The sequence below is a fragment of the Blennius ocellaris genome (genome assembly GCF_963422515.1).
Source record: "Blennius ocellaris genome assembly, chromosome: 19".
Classification (NCBI taxonomy): domain Eukaryota; kingdom Metazoa; phylum Chordata; class Actinopteri; order Blenniiformes; family Blenniidae; genus Blennius; species Blennius ocellaris.
The window spans coordinates 21,062,719-21,076,257 of NC_137668.1; the positions used below are offsets into that span (position 1 = coordinate 21,062,719).

At 41.3% G+C, this 13,539-nt stretch overlaps 1 protein-coding gene across 7 annotated transcripts in view; it reads left to right on the top strand.

Moving 5' to 3' along the window:
• Nucleotides 1-13,539, top strand: part of col11a1a (collagen, type XI, alpha 1a) — an 82,001-nt gene that overhangs the window by 43,091 nt on the left and 25,371 nt on the right. For all 7 annotated transcript variants that reach the window (XM_080515001.1, XM_080515003.1, XM_080515002.1 and 4 more), the window contains 9 exons: nt 77-130; nt 3,936-3,989; nt 4,679-4,786; nt 7,807-7,896; nt 9,059-9,112; nt 12,220-12,327; nt 12,406-12,513; nt 12,993-13,046; nt 13,207-13,260. In XM_080515001.1, coding sequence (XP_080371127.1) covers nt 77-130; nt 3,936-3,989; nt 4,679-4,786; nt 7,807-7,896; nt 9,059-9,112; nt 12,220-12,327; nt 12,406-12,513; nt 12,993-13,046; nt 13,207-13,260 — 684 coding nt within the window. The remainder of the gene's footprint in view (nt 1-76; nt 131-3,935; nt 3,990-4,678; nt 4,787-7,806; nt 7,897-9,058; nt 9,113-12,219; nt 12,328-12,405; nt 12,514-12,992; nt 13,047-13,206; nt 13,261-13,539) is intronic.

Here is a 13,539-nt window from a genome sequence, read left to right on the forward strand (position 1 = left end):
CAGTTGGATGCTTTCATTCAGATACGACTGTCATGATAGTGGTGACTTAACCTGTTTTTTTTATCCTGACTAACAGGGGCCGTCTGGAAAGGATGGGCTTCCTGGACATCCTGGTCAGCGTGGAGAAACAGTGAGTAAAACAGATGTCATATTCAGTCCAAGCTGTGTTTCATATGTGGCGAGTGTTGTTTTAAATTTTTTTTTTTTTTTTTTTTTAAACTTCTCAGATGTATTCAAACTAGTTTGGGTGACCAATGAGACCGTTTTTAGTTTTCATTCTTAAATTTAATTCCCAATCAGTAGCAGCACTGAACCCCCACCATCTCATCTCCACTGCTCTTGTATGCAGGGGGGGGGGATAACAATCTGTGATACAACATCTCGGTAGGATGCCCAAAGGGGGTAGACATGTCTCGCAAAAGACAATTCACTTGTTAGCATCATCAGAGTTTACTGTCTCTCTCATCTTTATTCACACACACACACACACACACACACACACACCGAGACAGACGGCATCCTGTCTGTGCAAATCCAACTCAAACTACTATTTCATAGAGAAAGACACGGGTGAGCTGGGGATCTATTCTCAGTCCTGAGGTTTCCTCCAGCATGTCCGCAAGTATCCACTGAACGGATGTGAATATTTCAGACTGTCCAGTTGCACCACGGAGGCACCGGGGATACCAAGAAGTTTAACTTTTTTAATATTCAGACGGCGAAAGTGAAAATAAACTTTTTCGACAGTTCAGGACGTGCATTTATTTATTCATGTTGTTTTTGTTGGCTAAATGAATACAGTCATCACATTTCTTCATTTTCCCACTGTCGACATTAATTTTATGTTGGACATGTCTCTGTAGTTACATCTCTTTCTTCAGTGCAGATAAAAAGTTCAACAGAATCCAACGTGGCCTCAAATAACAACACTATTATAGCATTGTGATGTAGCACAGTGCCCCCCCCCCACACACACTCTTGCCACTCTGTCCTGTACAATTAAAAGACAAGTTGAAGGAACCTCATAAAGCCCTATATGTGAAATACCGTCTATTTGTTATATTATGTTACAATGACTTCCTTTTCACTGAGGATAAACTATTTGGCGCGCCATTTTCAGGTATTTGGTGGACTGGTGCCACTTCAACTCGCACAGTTTAAAACTTTTATTCACCGCAAACGATGAGTTCACCTCTAATTTTGTCTATTGCTTGAATGATGCTATATTTTGTGTAACTCTTGGTATGCTGCTTTTTTAACCTTTTGACTGATTCATCGTTCCTCATGTTTAACTTTTAATTAGCAATTATGATTGACTTTTAATATAAACACATACAATTTTATTATTATTATTATTATTATTATTAACTTTACGCAATCATATAGAACCATAGTTAATAACATTAAAAAGGGAGATTTCGCCACCAGCCCCAATTGAAGCTCCTCCCCCAGGTGGCTCCAATGTGTCGTTATGTCTCTATGAAACTAATACACCAGGAGTAACAACATAAAGCTTGTCGCAGCTGTGTACAACAATCCTTCATGCTCCCTTTTTTCTTTCTTTCTTTTTTTTTTTTCAAAAATGAGCTTAATGACAAACAGCTGTACTAAATCCAAACCGAGCACCCACTGAGGCATAGCCGGAGCATCCCGTGGAATATTAAATTTACCTCGCAAATTCATAGACAACAAAATAAAACAAAGCAAAGTTGGATTTGATCGCACGTATACCTGCAACCCATCGCCTTCATCTTTGATTCCCCGGTACTTGTTATGCGTCAGTGCACCTTGGTTTGACGAGGCCCCGAGGGCAATAAATTCTACTAAAAGCTTGACAGATCATCGCCTCCATCATTAAAGCTTCCTTTTCTGCCTGCCTCCTTCCTATAGATAACGTAATACACCACACACGGCTGCCTGCCCAGCCCTCGCTGCGACTCGAGTGACAACGATAGAGTCTTCATTAAGGTGTTTATGGCTGCAGATTTATGTGCTGATGAACGGGCGCCACAAGCATCCAATATGAGAATGGATCGCAGCAATAAAGATGCTAGCGGGCATCCGGTCCCGGCTGCACAAGTCGCATTCGAGGAAGTGCGGATTTGAGCCGGTGTCACGGAGTCAGGTGCTGCAACAGCATGGCCTAAGGGCTGCCTTTGAATAATACATCATCGTAAATCACAATGCATAGTGATCAATAGGCTTGGAGTCATGCGGGAGGCTTTTTTTTTTTTGAAAAGCTCAGCCTTGAAACTTTTGTTGCGGGATAAATCGCAGATCAAATTAGATATGATTTCAGTGCCTCAGTAAGATTTGGTTATGAGCGTACTTTTTATGGCTTAAAGATTCAAAGTGATTATCCACCAACTTCAGCTTAATATCACTTTGCCATTGTTGCCTCGTGTTGTGCTGTTTTGAGGCAGGATGTCTGGAAGTAATCCGGCATTAAGGAGCTCAGAAAATGATGCCAGATATCTCTCAAACAGATTATGGAATCGACGTTAGGCATATTTTTCATACTTTATAATCACACACTCGCTGTATTAATGCCGTTAACAGCTGATTTGTAAGCATCTTAACGGGTTAATATTTAAAGGCGTATACTGTGGAGCACTTGGAGAAGAACTCTTAGAGATTTCGCTCCCCGGAGACAGAACTTCATCTAATTTGTGCTGCACTGTTGGAGTCCTTGGAGTTATATGTTTTTGGCTTGTCCTGTTCTCTGGTTTAAATCTGCTTAAGTATATCCATAGGGGGTGCAGCAGCCACACACTGTGAATGTAAAATGAATGCAACAAGTTTGTTTTTTTTCCCTCAAGAGATCATTCCGTGCCAAATGTGACCCGGTGAAGACTTTGAGTGCTGCATGTAATAGTTGAGGCATACCAATACGCCCATGTCATTCTGCAGATATGCAGCAACATATCAGCTTTTAAGTTTGAAATTTGGTTCATCAAAAGAGTCAAAACTTTTCTTGTGGAAACTGTGTCAAGAGGACAATTGGGGAGTTTTAAATGACCAAAAGTGTCCTTGATGTTTCAAGCGTCTGATTTAGATGTATTGATGTCTAAACTTGTTTTGGTGGCTTTTTGTGGCCTAATTATCCATTCAGCTCCACAAACAGGTATACTCCACAATGAGTAATTCTCATCATTGTCAGTAACATGTCAAATGTCCCTCGTCTACTTTGCATTCATCTGTTGCCTGTGCGCTTGATGAATCCAAATGACTGAATCCGGCCTAATGCAAAAACGTCACCTTTGCACAGCACTTATCTCCTAAATAGAAACAGTGTTCGGAGGGATGCGTCGCTCTTAATGAAATAAAATGAAAGGCTGATTCAAAACGTCTACCAGATAGTTTTGGCCTGGGTCCTAAGCTAAAGTAATTAATTGAATACTTTGCGATTAAATTCACTTTTTAAGAGTAGTGTGGTCCCTTTAACGTGCAAAACGATGAATGACTTGGCAGGCTGAATTTTCACCCAAAGACAGAGATTTGGAACAGGAACGTAAATGATCCTTGAGGTACTATTGTAGTTTTGCCTCTGGTCAGGCAGATCTGCCGTTTATCAATATATGAGTTCGTAACACTGTTTTTTGGAGTTGTTTTTTTTGCTTCAGACTTCTGCTCTGCTGCAAGCTGTTAAACCTCATCACACACACTTGTTTACATAGATCAGTGTATTCAACACACTGACCATTGTTATTTATGATCATTAAGTCATCATGGCAATGTAACACCATGTCTTGATTGTGTGAGAAAACTGAAAGTCCTTTTTGTTCCTTCATTTGAAATGACAAATCCCAAATCCCTTCTTATCAGCACAAGTGAAATCACCCTACTTTCTCTACTTGGGCTTTGATGGGTAAGCCGTTTCTTTCCACTGTTGCTATAAACCATCCAAATAAGGCTTTGTAATCTTTTTTTTTCAGGGTTTCCAAGGAAAAACAGGTCCACCAGGCCCAGGAGGTGTTGTTGGTCCCCAGGTAAGAGAAACGTGCTTTAAAGAATAAATGTATTTTTTAACAACAGCACAGGAGAACAAATCTATCCATCTGACAGGCGATATTAAAATTATGAATGCATGTAGACCTGAAGCGAGCAATACATCAGCCGTAAGTACTGTGGACTAAAACCCTCAATGATTAGTATGTTATTTGTGAAAGAATTACTGTCGGCAACTAAAATAAAACTGGAGCAAGTCAGTGTTGTTTATGTCCATTAATAGTACAAATTTGCCTTAAGGGATTTTGATTATGTGTGAAGCGGAGCGCAACCTTCTTGTACTTCTCAGACAATATAACATTGATGATGATTTGTCATCTGGGATGGACAGACTAGATGTGTAAACAGTTTAGAAAAGAAGAACCATCATGTTGTATTAAACCATTCAACCCGGGGAATTCCTTTATTTGTACTCACAAAGGGTCAGAAAAGTAAACTTGGCTGTACGTTTGTGAGGAGCAGTGGGTTTGAACTGCCTTACTCAGGGAGTAAGGAACTCCTCTGTTTGGCTGTTGGACTGGCTGAATATTAAATGATGGTAGTTACAATGTTAAGGATATGAATAGGTTAGGCGATAGCAATATAAAATACATAACAATGATTGCATTAGAATGAATGAATGAACCACATTTCAAACTAAATAAGATCCTAACGTGCGTTGACCTCATAGGGACCGACTGGGGAAACCGGACCTGTTGGTGAACGAGGCCACCCTGGACCTCCTGGCCCTCCCGGAGAGCAAGGTCTTCCAGGCGCCGCTGGCAAAGAGGGAGCCAAGGTAAGCATCTGGCATGGTCCAGATTTTACATTTCCTCGGTGGTTAAAAATAACAGCTGTTCAAGAATATGGGCTCAGACTTTCTCATGGTCTAAAACTATGTTTGTTACACGAGAGAACCGATGCAAGGCCATAGATGGAGAGATGCAAATTAAACAGTTATTATTGTACATGATTTGATTTTGCAGATTGAGACAACTGTGTCCACAAGCAGAATTTTTCTTTTTTTTAAGGTATACATTGATAGATTGCGACATGTGTGATTAAAGCAGAGCTGAATCTATAACGCTCTCCAGCATTAATCTCGGTGCAAGACGAGGCTGAAACAGACTGAGGGGCTGAAGATACAGTAGCTGAGATTTGGGGAGTGTCTGCTAACATCCATTCCTAGACCCCCCCACCCCCCATCCACCTACCCCCCCCACCCCCGGCTGGCAATCGAGCCCCCATTAGGAGCAGACAGCAGCCATTTTGCAGAAGCATGGAGCTGCTCCGGAGCAACACCCCATGATTCCCAGAACCGCTCAGCATCCCACTGCACCCTCTTCCCCTCACTCAAACGTGCAGGTTCGTTTGCGCCCTGCCTTCCCCGAGCAGACAGTTTAATCAAGTCTGTAGGCTAACTCCAAACCAACCCCCCTTCTCCCCCAACCTCCAACCCCTTTTCCCCTCCGCTCAGACCTGTGCATCAGTATGCCAGGGACACTTTGTGGAGGTCTTGGCAGCCGAACCCAAATCCTCTTATACCTCTCAAGCCCGCTCTTCTGTGCCTCCCCTGTTTGCAGATAAAGTCAGCCTGCCAATACAAAAGAAACAAGAGGGAAGACAGAAGTAACTTTTTGTGAAGTCGAACGTCCTTGTTTCAAGAGATGTGGTGTACAAAAATCAGGCGAGGAAGTAATGAAGTCACCCTGTAATTATTGTATTATTCGTGCACCGTGGGTAGAATACAAAACAGGTTTTAAAGTTCTCTGAGGTAAATTCAGGGCTCAGATTATAGCTGGGGGGGTGGGGTGTATCCATGTTATTTTTGTTTTTTATTCTGCTTTCAGTGTTTTTCAGTAACACAGTGTTTGATGTTATGTGCGCTCACACCTGGTGTTTCAATCTCTAAGCTTATTAGCCTTTAAGCTGTGTTAATTAGTGTTATCTCATCCTTTCTGCAAAATATCTCTGTTTGATATTGTATAGGATTTTCCTGCGCTGGCTGTGTGTTGAGCTGAGGCTTATTTATTTATTTTTTGATTGATTAAGTGGTCGCAGTGCAAATGAAACCCACATGAAATGTACAGGATTTAATCTGAATGCAAGTAATGGTCTGTAACAGTCGTTGTCGGCTGCGAAACAGGAGCAGAGAAATCAGTACATGTTATTTCTCCTAATTGTGTGGTTTACAATCCATTCTATTTTACTATGAAACTTGTCAGGCACTGCTGTGGAGTTTATAGTTCATGTTCAAATACAAAAAAAAAAAATGTTTTGCTTGCATATGCGTATTTCACCAGAGGGGCCTCAGAGGAGATTCTTGTTAAACATCTTCAAGTAGGCTGACCTTTTCTTAAGTCCTGATTGCAGACATCTTTCCGGGTGCGTTCCTCAAATACGAGATTTCGCTGCAATGTGCTCTGACTCTCCAAACCAATATCACCAGAACAAACGTTTAAATTAAAACTCTCAGGTTGTGACTCATTGACCAATGGCCTTTTCTGAGTAACCCAGTGTGAAGGCGCACAGGAATTTTACTTTGTTCATAATTATAACTCCTTTACTGTTTTTCATATCTAAGCAATTAAAACACAAACAAAAAAGCAAAGAGAAGAAATACTTAGGTTCCATTTATAGTCATTCTTAGCAGCATCTCTTAGGATTTGTTTTCTTTAGGCTTAATGCACATGATGAGTGTGGTGGATGAGTGAGACATGACTACAGTCCAGATATAGCTCAATTTAAATGTTTTATACAAATTGTACCAAAAACTTGTTCTGCAACCTGAATATTGGTTATTGTTATAAAGCCATAATATCTAATAATAAAGCCGCTCATTCAAATGATGAAAGGGTTAACTGTGACATTCACAGAACAATAATTTAAAGTTTAAACGTGGTGCTTTTTGTAAAGTTCATGATATAGCAGTTGTCTGTCCAAAGCCCGATGAGTCTGCAGTGTCCATCCAAACACGAGCTGAAATCACATCTGACAGTCCGGGCTGTAATCACGACTCCTCTGGCAGCCACAATCGCTCGCCTTACGACCTTGACAAAAGACAGTCTGCCAGGATTTAATCTGGACTACAGACGACTACAATCACTTAGTAAATGGCGCCGAGTAAAAGATGTTTGACCTGTTTGAGAAATCACTTAAAAACCTTCACTGATTATGCCTTTTTGACTACTTTTGGCTTTCTGTGGGGAGTTTGAATGATCTCCCTGTGCATCCGTGGGTTTTCTCTTAAGTTTTCTACCAATGTCTAAAAACATGTCCGAGATCAATTGGTTGCTCTAAATTATCTGTAGATGTGGATTTGGGTGCATGTGATTTCTCCCTATCTAGAAACTTTATGACAACAAAAGACATTTTTGCTTTTCAACCAAATACAATTTTTCCAGAGCCACAAAACATGCCCATCACGTATAGATTTGCTAGATATACTAAAACTGGATGTTATGTTAAGTTTCATGAGAATGGTAGATATTTTACAAAATTTTTAAGTATTTTTTGGTTTTGTTGCCTTTTTTGTTTTGTTTTGGGTTTTGTTGGCAGTTTTTCCTTTTCGCGTTTTCACATGGTTAAAGCTGTTTTCCACATTTCAGTAATTCCAGCTGGGTTTTTTTGGTGGATCTTTTTTTAAACAATTTTAGTTTAAACAAGTTTATTAATAATGTCTCTGATCAAAGGTGTGTTGTTATCTCTGGTTTGAATCTGTTCTAACGGACCTTGATTTTTGTATGTTTGCATGTCATTTTGTATTTAACCAACTGAACCTCCACAAACTAATATAAGAGTGATTGTGTGTGTTTCTAGGGAGATCCTGGGCCTCAGGGATCCTCCGGTAAGGACGGTCCGCCCGGCCTGCGTGGCTTCCCCGGAGAGAGAGGTCTACCTGGTGCCACGGTAAAGAGCTCCATTCCACCTGCAGCGATTCATCATAGTTTCTCTTTACGCGTGTTTGCTAGTAGAAAGTGACAGAACACTGCCCCCCCACCCCCCAACAAATGAACCAGCATCTATCCAGAGCCATTCACTTCATTAGAGACACACCGGCCTTGGAATTCACTCTGAGCAATCAATCCGGTACAAAGGAAATCCAAAGCGACGTCTTAACAAATGAACAGGCGTGCCTCTGCATCGCCCCACCGCTACTCACACCACTGTTTTAAACCATCGCAATGAATCATGGGCCTCCATTACAGAATTTGAGCACTGTCTGTAAGGGATTCATTTTCAAAATCATTTACCTGGTTTAACTCAAGGACTCGAATTGTTTTTCATATTTCAGCACGGACATTTTCGGGAGGTTACAACAAACTTTTTTTTTTTTTCCCCAATCCATGCATTATTTATTTAATAAATTATTAAGCAGGAAATGTCAGCAATTAGACCGGTGTGTGTTAGAAACGGCTGGACTGGAGGAAAAGGAAGTGTTTGTCTTCCTCCCTCCTCAAGGTCAGTCAAACTCTGCAGGACGGCGGCTGCGCTGATTGTTTTTCTGCCATTGTAATTTACTTTAGCGCACAGCAAGAGCCAGCAGAAACTCATTACCCATGCTGCCATGTGCTCTTTTGTAGCCCACGAGGGAATTGTGCGCACACATACACACAGAAGAGCACCTATACACATTTGTGCAAAATGAAAGAGTGCACACGGGAGTAAACATCCACATGTGTGCACAAGCGTCCATCTCCTCTCCATTTCATGCACATCTTATTTATTGTAATTGAGATGTTGGTTATGGATGTTAAACACTTTCTCACGCGCTTTGTTTTTTGACCTCCGATTCATGCTGGGGGTTACCGGGATCAAAATGCCAATAGCAATGCTGGTTGTTGAAGCAGCGCTCGGCGCTTAAATGCACTCGAAGCACATTTTTTTCTGGTGTCTGGGTGAAGTGACACCAAGGTAAACGAAGGCAGACACTCTTGGCCGGTTCGGGACGTAATGGCGCTGCTGTTGAAATGCAGGGCAGTGGATTGTATATGCCGGGTGATGTAAAGTGCCAAATGCTTTAACAACCGTGTCAATGAAGTCTTCACGTTGCTTTATTTCTTCACCTCAGGGCCCGGCAGGTCTGAAGGGAGGAGAGGGACCCCAAGGTCCACCTGGTCCTGTTGTAAGTACACACAGCTATTTACTTCTTTTACTCTCCGATGTTGGCGCTCTATGATAGTGATATACTTTCATATTTGAAATCGTGAATGTCGCACAAAGTGCATCATGCAAATACGCAGAGACTAATGTGGCTAAGTCAATGCAATGTTTACCATTTCCCAACCAAACAACACACCCAAAGTAATCAAGCAGTATGAAAATATAATTAATTGAATCGATAGCATTCAATACATTCCAATACCAAGGCAATCTCTTTCAAGCACACAGGCATGTTCAACAACCACCAATCCAACAATTACACCAATAATTAGTTTTCCTCAACTGCTCAGCAAACAAACGAAAGACTCAGAGTCTCATCGCTTCACCAACTCTCTGCCCTCAATGATGTCTTCAGAATGAACAGGGCAACTTGGAATTAAAGAAAAATACAAAAAATCATTGAAAAATCTAATAAACCCTTTTTGCTGTGGTCACACCAGCACTATCAAACCTGCACTGAAGGTGGTTGTCCTTGTTAAAGATGTGGCTGTGCTCCCGGACAATCATGCAGGTGTTCCTCATAAACCACCCAGCGCTGTCTCAGTGAGGCGCAACCCGACCCAGCTTCAATCAGAAATTCTCTCACACAGCTTAACAATTAAAGAAAAGAGTAATATTGGGATGAATGGTCGGTTTGTAAATTAGTATTACTGTCCAAATAGGCAATCAAAACCACCACTTTGTTCTTCAAATGTTTAAGGACGAAATTTTAGAGCCTTGAATTTGTTTTATTATGAATTCTGCAAAAAAAAAAAAAAAAGGGTTTTAGTAAAACAAATAGTATTATATCTATCTAGCTATCTGGATCTTTTTAAAGAAATTAAAATGGATAATAAGGTGCAGAGGAAAGCCATTCCCCTGTCCCCCTGATTTTTTTTTTTTTTTTCAGCGAGGTATTTTGTGCCCCCATCGTTGTTTGGTAACTCAATGGTATAGCTGAAATATTCTCTGGAAGCTCAGTATTACTAACTGCTTTGCTCAAGGGCATCTTACCCGTAGCTTCAAAATGGCAATAACACAGAATAAACCTAATTTAGTCGACAGATTTGTTTTTCAATAAGTGCTCAAATATATGTGTCACACGGCTGAGCTGATAAGCCATCGTGGTCATGTCATTTATGAATTATTTATCACTTTTCCAATGAAAGTGTTGAAGAATTGCATCGTGTCCCGCTGCACACAGCAGTTTTCAATCTGATCCTTCAATACAGTACAGGTATCAGAACTCAGTGTTTATTTGCCTCCCGGCACACTGACACACTCACACACACACACACACACACACACACACACACACACACACACACACACACACACACACACACACACACACACACACACACACACACACACACACACACACACACACACACACACACAAACAGGGAGAACAGCATCCACATGGTGGGTCACACCGTCTCGTCTTCTTCTACACATGATATGATGCTACCTGGGGAACTGATCTAACACTACATGTGTTCATGTGTTATGTTCACACAATGTCCATGTCTAACGTTTATTTATAAACTATGCGGCACATTCAGAATAAAGTCATAACACTATCCCCAAGAGGTTTTAGGATTTTTCTTTATCCTGATATTATTATTTTTTATTATTATTAATTTTACACGTCCTCCAAATATGCATTTTGTTAACCACAGACACAAAATGCAAGGTTGTAAAAAACTTTCTTCTAACACTCTTTATAAAGAAATACATTGCACTGGAGTTGCAATATATTTTTAAAAATCTACAGTGAATGGTAAACATCATATTTTCAATTGTATTCATATGTTTGTATGTGGTGAAAAAGTGAAATCTGCAATAAATCCCCAACAGACCATTGATAGTAATGATCACTAGTCAAATGACCACAGTAAAAGTAGCTGTATGCTGCATTTTATGCATTGATATGAATACAAATGTACTCAGCAGCTAAAAGTTTCTGAATTTTGTATTCCCTAAATAGATTATAAAGTAAATACATTTAATGGACCACATTTGCAATGCAATATTAATAATAACTTTGCAATTATTATACTTCATACAACAGCACACCTAAATGATAACAGATTTGAGAGCTTGGATGGACACACTATTATAAGTGTTTTTTACACATTTTGTGAACTAGTCAGGCCGAAAAGTGTTTGCAATGATTTCAAAATAATTAAAGTAAAAAAAAAAAAAAAGAACTTTCATTAAAATACAGTCCCATTTAAAAAAAAAATCATGTTTGCTTTTTTGACCAGCTTTTTACTCCATTAGTGTTTATAAATGATTGTTTCTGAACAGTAATTACTTTCCATGTTTTGGTTCAGGAAGAATGGATTTTATTTGTAAGTGTTTCAGAATTGAGAAGGTGTTTACGGTTGCTTTATGCTGCACAGCAGAAAGCACTCAGGTATTGAGAGTGGAGTCCATCTATTTTGTTTTCATGGGCCTTTTTTTTGTGTAAAATGTAGTTGTTTATAGAGTACTTAAACATGATTGATCGTAGGATGATATCATAATTAATTCTCCCTGATTGTTGTTTTAAAAATCTTATGAGAAAGGTCCACATTATGTGTCCGGGTCTTTCACCATAATGTTAAGGATTCAGGTGAACGCCGAATTCCTGTTCCTTCTACCCAACGCACGGCAGCAGCCTGGATCACTGGGACATGTCTTTTCAGCCGAGGGAGAGCGAGCCGCTCTGCGCTCGGGAAACACGTCAGCTCCCTGACAGCAGATAATGCTGACTGCTTTCAAGACGCAGCGGCGCCTTATTAGAACTTAAAAGCCACCTGTTACACTGCGCCGCTCCGTTTTCTCACTTCCCCCCCCCCTAAAAAGGCTTTGAGAGTGTAGCTTTGTGCGTCTGCGTCTCTATTGATCCATTAGTGCAGAACTCAGCTGAGTGTTGCTTTGTCGATGTCTTAATGTTTATATATTTATTTATTAATGTTGAGTGTACACAGAGGCTGGATTTATGGACCAGCAGAACTGTATAATCATCCAGAAGAAAGACAGTGACTTGTTTGTGTGGGCTTCATGTTTTTTTTTTTTCTTTAACACGTCTTATGCATGCAGGGTTCTCCGGGTGAAAGAGGTCCTGCAGGTCCAGCTGGTCCGATTGGCCTGTCGGGCAGACCCGGCCCACAGGGTCCTCCGGGCCCCGCCGGAGAGAAAGGAGCCCCCGTACGTATTACTTCCTTATCTGTGTCCTTTCCTCCGACCTCCAGGCTTCAAAATATAATTAAAACTAATGTCTTCCAGGGTGAGAAAGGGCCTCAAGGTCCAGCTGGTCGTGACGGTGTCCAAGGTCCCGTTGGTCTGCCCGGACCTGCTGGACCCCAGGGACCACCCGGAGAGGACGGTGACAAGGTCAGTCAAGAACACTCAGGTTCCCCCCCCCCCCCAGTCTGCTGTGCCGGCTGCAAGTACTCTCCGTTTCTAATTTGTGACACTTTGGTGAGCGAGCAAGAGCGCCAATTCATCTTCATCCCCGTGTTCACGCTCAAGACATCTGCCTCAAAGTTGTAGAACCCTGCGTTCTACTAGTCTTCGTAACCCTGACGAGCCGGGGAAATGCAATTAGACGAGACGTAAACATGAAACGCCGTCGCTCATTTAATCTCCTGCAATTATTACGAGCCTTATAGTGGCTATGAGACGTTCTGCAAAGGTCTGAGGTGAACCCGAGGAAAACATGTACATCTGCACATAAAATGCTGTCGGGATTAGAGCTGCAGATGATGGCTGTTTGTATAAAGATCCGGATTTTCAATGGATTTTTTTTTAGTTGTTGACAGTAATGGAGCGAGTAAAGCCGATGTGAGACGCTGAGCGTGTCTATTTTTCAGGGAGAAGTCGGAGAGCCCGGTCAGAAAGGAAGCAAAGCTGACAAAGGAGAGCAGGTGGGTTATTAAACCTGCACACATCAGATGTTTTCCACAGTATTCTCAAAAAGAGTCCCACCTGTACACCGCATGCATACATAACACCTGCATGCTTTGATACTTTGTCCACAATCTTCTAATTTATTTCTCTTTTTTTCTTCCACGTGTTTGTTTTCAGGGACCTCCCGGTCCTGCCGGCCTCCAGGGTCCCATCGGTGCTCCGGGTCCTGCTGTGAGTGCCACTGTTGTAGCTGACAGGGAAATTGGTCGCCCCCCACGCAGGCTAGGAAGTGTGGAGTGTTTTCTCAAAGTTATCAAGATGCATCGTGTTCCCTCCGAGTCAGACGACCTCTCCTGATAAATACATGAAGTACCGAGCTCAAGATCTTCTATCAGAAAATTGAAAAGGCTTTTCTGCCTTCAACCAGAACCTTTAAAACCTACTTTGTGTCATCTGAGCAAGCATCATTTATATTTATGAAGGTTTCAGTGCCTGCGATGAAAGAATTGT